We start from the raw sequence: 10,046 nt of genomic DNA, 5'->3' as shown, positions 1-10,046 counted from the left end.
TGAGTGAATTTTTTCTTAGGGGATTGTTTTGTGCGATGGCACTGACAACTAACGGAACGGGTCATTCGGCCCGACTTGCTCTTTCAGCCCAGCCCAATCCAGCTCAGTACATTGCCACCGAAAATTTGAAAACTTTCAATTCTAATCATTACTTCTATGAAGAAAACTCTAATCACTCAAACACTTCTATGAAGAAAACCTACAATTGATGGTCTAGGGCATTTCATAAAAAATATATATTTAAGTGATCTTCCATCTCATTCATTTATTTAAGATTAGATGGTATATGATAGAAACTTTAAAGCCCCTCTACAAACATCCGTGCTTTTTTGTATGTTTGGAGGTATGTAGATTTGGCGCATGGGGAGCAAATGCAAGACTACCTAACAGCATCTCCAGCGCCCCCCCCTCCCCTCCCAAATGCCCCCCAAACGCTAAATGGGAGCGCTGGCGCTGAAAAACCCACCCAGTCCACTCCCCTAAATCCAAAAAGTAGCCGGCGTGACACAAGAATTTAGCCGGCGCCCCCAATCCACTCCCTACTCACAGGGGGGCTAGTGGGGGCGCCGCCTGAAGCTGAAAAGCAGCGCGGGCCACCACATATGGCCATGCGCCGGATGAACTAAATTTAGTGAGACAAACTAAATTTAGTGAGACAAACTAAATTTGGGCGAGCGATGTTTGGGGGTGCGGCTGGGTGCCGGTTCCACCCCAAACAAATTATTGCACCGGCGCCTCCTCATATGGCCATGCGCCGGATGAAATATAGGTGGGACGAATGGAGATGCTCTAAGCAAGCCTATGCATTCTTAAACTTACTCCCATCGATTCAAATAAAAGCATTTGCAATCCCTCTCTAATGCCTAACGGCCGACGCAGTGTATCCCACATGCATAAAAATCCCGCACGTAACATACTTCTCTCCTTATCTCTTTAGCACTTTCTACATCTCTCTCCCGATACCTCTCTTCCGCCCTCCGCATCTTATTTTTCTCCTGACCGGCGAGACGGCACGGGCAAGCGAGTCGGAGTTGGCAATCAACAAGGGTGCGGCAGAGATTGAACCGCGGCGCCTAGCCATGACGATGACGACAGAGGTGAGGACGTGATGGTGGAGTTGAGTTAAGATTTGGCACCCAAACTTAAGTAGGGAGCGACGGCGGCTAGGGCTGGACGGAGTGGCGAGACAGCATGACGGCGGGAGACCGCCGGTTGGGTCAATGTGACGAGCGGATAGCGCAGCTCTCTCCCCTCTTTCTCAACGGTCGCGTTTTATCCGGTCGGAATTGACCACCCTTCGCCCTAAAGCATTTTTAAAACATCCCCTTGGTACATGAGAAGTGAGAAAGTAAAGCATGCATTGCTGCACGTGGGGATCGAGCGGCAGAAAATTCGCCTCCTGTCTCATACGTCATAGCTTTATTCTTTTCTTCTTCATGCGAGCTTCATGCGTCGCCGAACCTGTTCGATTGTGTTCCCCTCTGAGAATCTTGGTAATCCAAAGTGGAAGATGTTGTAACTTATGCTATAAGCTATATGCAGCAGGGATGCCTGGTACGAGCCGGTACACATGAGAATCTTTCTTTCTTTTATTTGACGTTAAAAGCATGGGATTCTTCTAAGTTGTCTACTTCGTCAATTAATTCTGATTTTCATATGAGATAGTAGTAAAATGATACACTACTACAAAAAGGGCCATCTCTGGCGGAAAAAAAAGGATCAGTGGCATGTGCTCGAACCGACACCGACGGGGGCACCCACCAGTGGCGGGCACATACAGATCCGACACTAATAGAATTTCAGCAAAAATAAAAAATAATATGGGCCACTCGCAGACCCGCCCCAAACGCACGTCGGAGGACGCCGGTGCGGCGGTGCCGCCGACGGAGCTGCTCGTCGCCGGCTCTGCAGGAGCGAGAGAGAGACCGTGAGAAACACACACACATAGAGATAGAGAGAGAGTAGAGAGAGGGAATGAGTACATACCTGAGAGGGGAGGCCAGATCCGGCCGGAGAAGAGGCCGACGGCACCGGAGCCCGTGTCGGGTGGGCTAGGGGGCGGCGTTTCCGGTGGCGCCATGGTTGGGAGGAGGTGGATCCGAAAGCACGCAAGCTAGGGCGCTGCGGATCCGGCGACGCGTGGGCTCAGGCGCAGTGGATCCGGCGGATGGAGGGCGGCGGCGGATCTGGTGTGGTGGGGTCGAGGCCAGCTGCGCGAGGCCTCGCTAGTGGCGGATCCGTCGGGGTGGGCTCGAGCCTGCGAAGTGGGACGCCGAGGTCGAGCCGGCGGACGCCATGGAAGGACGGAGGAAGGCGAGGAGGGTTAGAGAGGAGGAGAGGCTTCGGGTGTGAGATAGGGATTAGGGAGAGAGCAGGTGGGGGGCGGCCGTGTGAGAAGGGCTGAAGGAGATGGGTGAGCCTCCATGGGGCTGCCTCGGTACGGTATAGGGAGGGGAGGGGATGGGGATGGGGAGAGACGAGGGAGAGAGGAGGGGATCTGTTCGGGAGACAAAGGAGGGAGGTGGGGATTGATCTAGACGGGCCAAAGGGCCAGGTCATCGATCCAGATGGGTTCTCCTCGGCCAATCATGAGTGAGTACACGGATCCGTGTTTTTTCATTTTTCTAGCGTGTAAAAATCAGATAGGTGTACTTTTGAGCCATATTGCTTCACAAAATACTCCTTTTTTATTTAAAAAATAGAAACCATTTTTAAAACAAAAAATTGCAAGCATCTTTGGCAATACTGTTTGGCATGGCAAGATACAACTTTACAAAAAGAATCATATTTTTTTGACTTTTTATGAATTTTTCAAATTTCAGTTGTCTTTGGGGGGCCATCAATGGTGGGTTCTATCTAAAAACCGCCACTGATGACCTCCCTATCAGTGGCGGGTTTGGAGTAAAACCCGCCACTGATAGCATGGCCACTAATAGGGTGCTAAAACCCGCCACTGATGGGTGGTTTTTTGGTTTTTTTAGAGTTCACATGTGAGCCATCAACGTCGGGCTTTTTTCTGTCCGTCACTGATGGATGGTCATCAGTGGCGTGTTTTAGAGACCCGCCACTGGTAGGGATTGCATATAACCTGTTTTGTACGAGTGATAAAAGGGGCCAAAGAGCTTTCGGTCACGAAATGCTCTCATGCATCATGAAACCAAGGATTGCTTCCACCCAACGGAATTAAAATAGAACCACCATACTCTAATGCAAAACGCGGCTAAGTAATCAGAAAATATCAGTTGCACGCTACGCTATAACATCACCCTTTGGAAGTCTTGCACGGTTATTACAAGCCCTCGCTCTGCCGTAACAACATCTTCTGGCGTAACTTGGCACGCTTCCAACTCCGATACATCACAATTCCCGGTTAGTCTGTGAATACATAATGTCCTGATGATGACAGGACAAATAGGACAGGGGCAAGGGCGATAGTATCACGGTATCACGCGATCTGCATCTGCTATTGCCTGTTGGGTTAGATATAGAAAGAGTCATGAGGAGATTAACAGGACATGTTTTCGTGGCTGGACCCAATTTGTTGGCCACCAGACACTATCTTCACGTGTTTCCGCGAACAGTTGGCACGTGATGGGTCGTGCGCATGGCATGAGGATCAATCGTACCCTCTCCATTTTTCCTTCTTTGTATAGTTTCGACACAATAATCTCGTTCCCATCGCATCGGGATTTTTTTTTTCAGTCACAAGTTGTGAAATCTGAAGCAGCCGATCGAGTCGCTCTCGCCCGGTCACGCCCCAAGAATAATGATCTGCCAAATGCAGGACGGGGACGTACGGCCGCCGGTGATCCAGATGAGATCGATTGCTTCGGATATTTCTTTTGTCTCTTTAATGACGAGACTGAGGCCTCTAGCGAGCGACTGGCGGTCGAGTAGTAACCAGACCAACGTGGCAGTAGATAGATCTAAGAACACGCAGTAGAACGTTAGAAGGTGAGAAGCAAGATAAAAAAAAAGCGATAACCTCAATACGTGTTTTCGGTGCGCCCCAAACAAATAGACACCTGCACGCTCGTCGTAAACAAAAGTGTACGGCTTGTGCCGTGGCGCATGGTTTCTACATTTAACGCCCACTTCATGCACCACGCACCTGTTATTTGTTAAACCTTCCGGTGCCGGGTAGCTGGATGGAAGGCATCAGATACCATCAAAAGGCTCGGCTCGAGATGCTCGATAGGATGAGCAATACATGATACATCCAGTCCGTATAGAAAAAATGTCGCTCTCGCTCGACACATCCAATCGATCAAGGATTGCACGATTTGTAGCTCTCTCCACCAAATGAAGAAACTAGTGACCTGCACCTTTGCAAGTTTCTGCACTGCTACTAGCAGTACATGCGACGCGACAAAGACTAGAAATAGAAAAAACAAGACAAAACATGCGTGCTCGACGCATGTGTGGGCGTGGGCATCAGGGCCAGGGGCAGCAAGCAAAAGGCCGTTGGTCAGTAGCGGGGGACAGAGCTAGGCTGGACTGAACAAGGGACAATCCTACTCGTACCTGGCATGGGCAACCCTGGCAGCAACTGGGCGTGTCAGCAGGTGTGAAACGCCAATCATTCCCCCATTCGCGTTCCGGTGCTGCCAGGAAAGAAAAGATTCGACGCCCGGCCGGCCTTCGCCCACAGGAGGAAGGATATGCTATGCCGAGCTGAAAACACGCAAAAGGAATAAAAGGATTTTAGAATCTGTTCCCTATAGACTTGGCACGAAATTCCCGACTCAACCATCGTAACGGCAGCAAGCGATCCGGGCGGGGCGGTGGTCCGCGGCAGGGGAAAAAGGCATATGCCACGGCCCGCCTCGTCAATTATTCTCTTCTCCTCTTCCCCTCGTCGACCCGCAAGCGAAGTCCAGTCCTGCAGGCTGCAGCACGCCTCGGCGCAGAGAAGGGAGAAGAGAACCGATTCGATTCCCCCGTCTCCGCCCGTCTGCTGTATTTCGCCCACTAGACGCCCTCTCTCGATTTTTTTTTTCTTCTTCTTCCGCGGCCACTGCCCAGTCCATCACGTCGCCGTCGTCCTCTCCCAGTGGCGCTCCCCGTCGTTGCTTCGGCGTCGCGCCTCGGTGGTGCTCGCGCGGGGGCTACGCGTCCCGTCCCCGTGCTTCCACGCGCCGCCGCCTCCTCCTCCTTCTCCTCGCTGCGTGGACTCGAAGGCGAGGCGGGAGGCCGGGTTTGGAGGAAGGATAGGGGGCACGGCACGGGTGGGAGTAGTAGACGCCAAGGACGAGGGGAGCCGGCGGTGTATAATTCGCGCGGTGGGGGCGTGCTGAGTTGGGGGATCGGTGGTGGTGGTGGTGACAGCCAGCATATGAGTAGTAGGATGGGGGAGGCAGCTGCAGATACGACGGCGCCGCTGCTTCTGCAGGTGGAGGAGGCGGACGCCGAGTGGAGCTCCAGGCCACATCGCATTGCTCTCTTCGTCGAGCCTTCGCCTTTCGCGTCAGTCTCCTCTCTCCTCCTCCTCCTCTCCCAAGTATTGAGCACTCAAGTCGCTGGCCGGATTGTACTAGATCAGACCAGATCGAGATGTTCTGCCGGCGCGTGCCTGTAACCGGGTTGCTGGACGCATGATTTGTGAAACCTGCTGCGTATTGATCTATCGAGAATTCTGAGTCAATGGCTTTTCCTTGTTCCTGTGTGATCGCAGTTACATCTCTGGGTACAAGAACCGGTTCCAGAATTTCATCAAGCATCTACGAGAGATGGGCGACGAGGTAACTAATCCTTGTTACGACTCCTTCTGGCTGCTTGTAGTGCAGCGCATGTATCCCCCTTTTTTTCAAGATCGTTCTTGTACCTCGGAATCAACGCCTGCTTATTCGGTTCAGGTTTTGGTCGTCACCACACACAAAGGAGCCCCCGAAGAGTTCCATGGAGCGAAGGTCATTGGCTCGTGGAGGTAATCCAACACGAACTATCTTCACGTTCCATTTTAGCGTGGTGACAAGTCGAAGAACTACTCTGCTTCCCCGCAAAAAAAAAAGAATAACTACTCTGCTGAAAGCACAGAAACATACCCCCAGTGCAAAATAAGCCTTTGCTCGCGTAGAAAAAAAGAGAGCAAAATGCAAGTGTCCTGTAGTCACCTGCCATGCTAATTTGGAACATTTGCTAGTTGTATCGTGAAATTGATGGTGCCATATTTTCCTTGAATGTTTTTCTCAGTCAAGTTTATAATTTTGGAATGTCGTCAAAATTCAATCTCTGGGGAACTTCATTTTGCATGCATTCAGATTGCCTAAACTCCTGTTTTTCAGCTTCCCATGTCCACTGTACCAAAATGTTCCACTCTCGTTGGCGTTGAGCCCCAGAATATTTTCTGCGGTGACAAAGTTCAAACCAGATATAATCCATGCTACTTCACCTGGAATTATGGTAACCATAAAAAACTCTTAGACATTAATTGTCTTTGCCCAGTGGTTTCTCATTACCACCCATTGTGATTTCAGGTTTTTGGGGCTCTTGCTATCGCGAAGATGATTTCGGTTCCAATGGTGATGTCTTATCACACACATCTTCCAGCGTGAGTTTCTCTTCTTGAAACTACGAACCATATTAGCTGCATAGCGCTGCATGTATGATTTGTTTTTTGAATTTAAACTGTAAGAGATACGCGATTGCATTCTTACAGTATATAGATACATATATTAATTTTCGCAAAGGTGATGCACCAAAATGTGACCTTCGGGGGTCAAACCCTGGTGTGCAGCCAGCATACCTCGCTGGGCTGACCACCCAAGCTGAGCTTGGTTCTCCTGCATGTATGATTTTGTCAGTGCATATTTTTCAACCCTCGAGCAGAGATCAGCTCTGGATTGTAGGGCCATACTTTTTCCGTGTAGTTTTGTACAATAAGATTGTCATTGTCCAGTGAATTTGCTAACAATAGATCATGATAAACACACACATTACCAGGGGAATGCACTGCGTGCAATTTTTTTTTGAGGGAAATCGCGTGCAAATTTAATTCCAAAGAGACAAACTTCCTTTAATTGTTATGCCTGCTCTTGAAAATATTCCATAAAGCGATGCAGCACATTGTGTGATGTAATTTACTTGGACATAGAGGTGGGTTCGCAACCAAGCATGTGGGCATGTGGTGACACGACAGTATGAATCTTTTTCTGCACACAGCCGCACAGTATGTGTGTTCATGCAACCTCAGTTAGATGCTGCAAAGTCGTTCGATATGGTATATTTGACTATAAATCATGGACATCTCTTTTGTAATATGAAGGATGACGCCCCTCCAGATATATGCATGTGCAAGAAACCCAACTTAATTTTGCCCTCTGCCACTAATGGATATGCTTTCATTTGTTCAGTAGGCTTCATTTAAGTTGCACCAGTTATATTTTCATCCATTTAGTTGTTCCTACCAGTGTACTAAGTAATTTTTCCTATCACAAATTCTACTTGGTGTCAGTTGGGCCAGGGTTGTTAATAGGTTTACATTATCGAGTTAATTTTTTGTTATGACTTTCAGGTACTTACCAGGATACAATTTAAATTGGTTACTTGGGCCCACTTGGAGTCTCATAAGTAAGCCCACTGTTATCACTTCCATTTTGTTCTCAACAAAAGTAAGGAACTGAGAAAAAATAAAGATGATCTTTATCACTTAGTTTGTGCTAACAGCCTAACACTCTCATTTTGGTTTAAAGGATGCCTCCACAGGTCTGCAGATCTTACTCTAGTTCCTTCAGTAGCTATTGCCGAGGATTTTGAAACTGCTAACGTAGTATCAGGTCAAGCAGTTACAATACATCTGTATTTATATATTTCGCCGCGTTGTGAGTCCTAACTATAAACCCCCTTGCCTCTTCAGCAAACAGAATACGCCTTTGGAACAAGGGTGTTGATTCTGAAAGCTTCCATCCTAAATTTCAGAGGCATGAAATGCGTATCAAGTTGAGGTATATTGCTTAGAGTTTCAGTCAGAAAGAGTGGGAAAAAAAACTTTACATAGGCTAACAGATCTTTTTTCCTCTCTCTTAGTGGCGGTGAACCAGAAAAACCATTGATAGTACATGTGGGCCGTTTTGGGCGCGAAAAGAATTTGGATTTTCTGAAGAGGTTAGCTTTTCCGTTATACAAACTATATCATGACTTGTCAATATGTACTAGACTAGAACTAGAAACATTTGAAACTGAATGGAAAAAATGGAGATAAGGGACACTTCTTCGATGTATTCCAGCACAATGTGCTATTCGTGGAATCCATGTGATATATTTTACATCCATGGTATTTAGGTATAGTCATATAGTAACTATTTTGTGCTGCTTATTGCTGTTAAAACGGCTAGACTGCCTAATTTTCATTTTATACAGTCAAATTTGTCAGCTGTCTGCCTGTCCCTATGTTAGTACGTCTTTGAATTTTAGCTTTAGGTGTGCTTGTACCATAACTTCTGTGATCTTATTAGCACTTTAACCAATGAATCGTTTCAAGTTGGGTGTACTTGAACCTACGGGTGTTCAAAATCGGTTTCTCCAAACCGTGCAAAACCTTTTTCCTATTCAATTTCTGAACTAGCCAACAAGTCAAATCAGTCAATACACTAGAGTCCACTAGCGTTGCAAGCTGCCAGGTTGGATGGTTTTTCCCCAACCCGTTTTTGAGCACCCCTACTTGAACCTTTCATGCATCCACTCATCTCCCGATTAAGTGTTTGCTACACGAGTGCCATTTGCCATTTCCCTTACTTACTTCACTAACAATTCAGGGTTATGGAAAGGCTCCCTGCAGCAAGAATTGCTTTTGTTGGAGATGGACCATACAGGTGGGTCATTCTTCAACTGTAAACTGTTTGCTGACAAACCTGATGAAACAGTACATATGTTTATCAGCAGTTTACGATATTGAAATGCCAAATTTGGAGCACTTCATTCTTATCTTTTGCACATGCCTGATGCTATATGTTATTGCTGACTGAATTGTGAGAAAAACCTACTCACAACTTGTGGCTTAGTATTCCTTTCTCTGTTTCTTTGAGTTAATTATATACATGGTTCGACCTGAGGGTTTATTTCATTATTTCTCCACACAAGACAGATCTGGACCAAGCAAGGTAATGCACCCAGTAACAATACACAAATATTAAATAAGAACTTGAGTTGCTTTGTTTGCAATGTCTGACTAAGAACCGACTTTATGTTTCCGGCCAACTGTTTTGAACCATTGCAGTGTTCGACGTTGAAATCTGGAGATGTTTATGTGGGTTGTTTCATCTTGGCAGGGCTGAGCTAGAAAAAATGTTCACAGGCATGCCTGCAGTTTTCACCGGAATGCTCCAGGGCGAGGAACTCTCACAAGCGTACGCCAGTGGGGACGTATTTGCAATGCCTTCCGAGTCCGAGACCCTTGGGCAAGTAGTGCTGGAGTCCATGGCTTCTGGAGTCCCAGTTGTCGCTGCTCGTGCTGGAGGAATTCCTGATATAATACCCAAGGACAAGGAGGGTAAGACCAGCTTCCTGTTCACACCTGGTGATCTCGACGAGTGTGTAAGGAAGATTGAACAGCTCCTCTTCTCCAAGGACCTCAGAGAATCCATAGGAAGGGCTGCCAGGGAAGAGATGGAGAATTGCGACTGGAGAGCAGCCTCGAAGACAATACGCAATGAGCACTACAGCACTGCGACGACGTACTGGCGGAAGAAGACGGGCAAAACTGGGTAGGCTGTGATTGCTCACCTAGACCCTGTTTCCGCTCTGCCCTCCTGGTTACTGTTATACAGTATAACTTCAGAGTTTGTACATTGTACTCAGCAGCCTGTGAATTTGTGTGGGTAGCTGCCTTCATATCTGCAGACTTATGGATGACTGACCAACCGCTTGTATTCAATTCTTGTACATTACAAAGCTCTTTGAAATTTAGCCATTCCATCGTATTGTGACTGCTAACCAAGGGCACTAGACTCAGATACAGCCGAAATGCATTTCATCGCTCGGGTGGATGTATACAGCGCTTTGCTTCCAACAAGCAAGGTGAGATAAGTAGACCGAGTCCTTAGTTGATA

The 10,046-nt window shown here is 47.6% G+C and overlaps 1 protein-coding gene and 1 long non-coding RNA gene across 2 annotated transcripts; one reads left to right on the top strand and one right to left on the bottom strand.

Moving 5' to 3' along the window:
• Positions 1–1,565: 1,565 nt before the first annotated feature.
• LOC104581814 lies at positions 1,566–2,515 on the bottom strand. Its single transcript, XR_730000.3, has 2 exons — positions 1,987–2,515; positions 1,566–1,905 (listed from the first exon to the last, which is right to left on the bottom strand). It is a non-coding gene; the product is annotated as an uncharacterized LOC104581814 (long non-coding RNA).
• A 2,219-nt stretch (positions 2,516–4,734) lies between these two features.
• LOC100846446 (sulfoquinovosyl transferase SQD2) lies at positions 4,735–9,917 on the top strand. Its single transcript, XM_003558238.4, has 11 exons — positions 4,735–5,466; positions 5,675–5,741; positions 5,856–5,926; positions 6,285–6,402; positions 6,477–6,550; positions 7,514–7,569; positions 7,692–7,775; positions 7,856–7,943; positions 8,026–8,103; positions 8,754–8,810; positions 9,267–9,917. The coding sequence occupies exons 1-11, from the start codon at positions 5,336–5,338 to the stop codon at positions 9,703–9,705; spliced, it is 1,263 nt and encodes a 420-aa protein (XP_003558286.1). The 5' UTR covers positions 4,735–5,335; the 3' UTR covers positions 9,706–9,917.
• Positions 9,918–10,046: the final 129 nt, after the last annotated feature.

Source organism: Brachypodium distachyon, chromosome 1 (assembly GCF_000005505.3).
Source record: "Brachypodium distachyon strain Bd21 chromosome 1, Brachypodium_distachyon_v3.0, whole genome shotgun sequence".
Taxonomy (NCBI): domain Eukaryota; kingdom Viridiplantae; phylum Streptophyta; class Magnoliopsida; order Poales; family Poaceae; genus Brachypodium; species Brachypodium distachyon.
The sequence above is the reverse complement of the archived record's forward strand: the minus strand, read 5'-3'. Positions and strand labels throughout refer to the sequence as shown.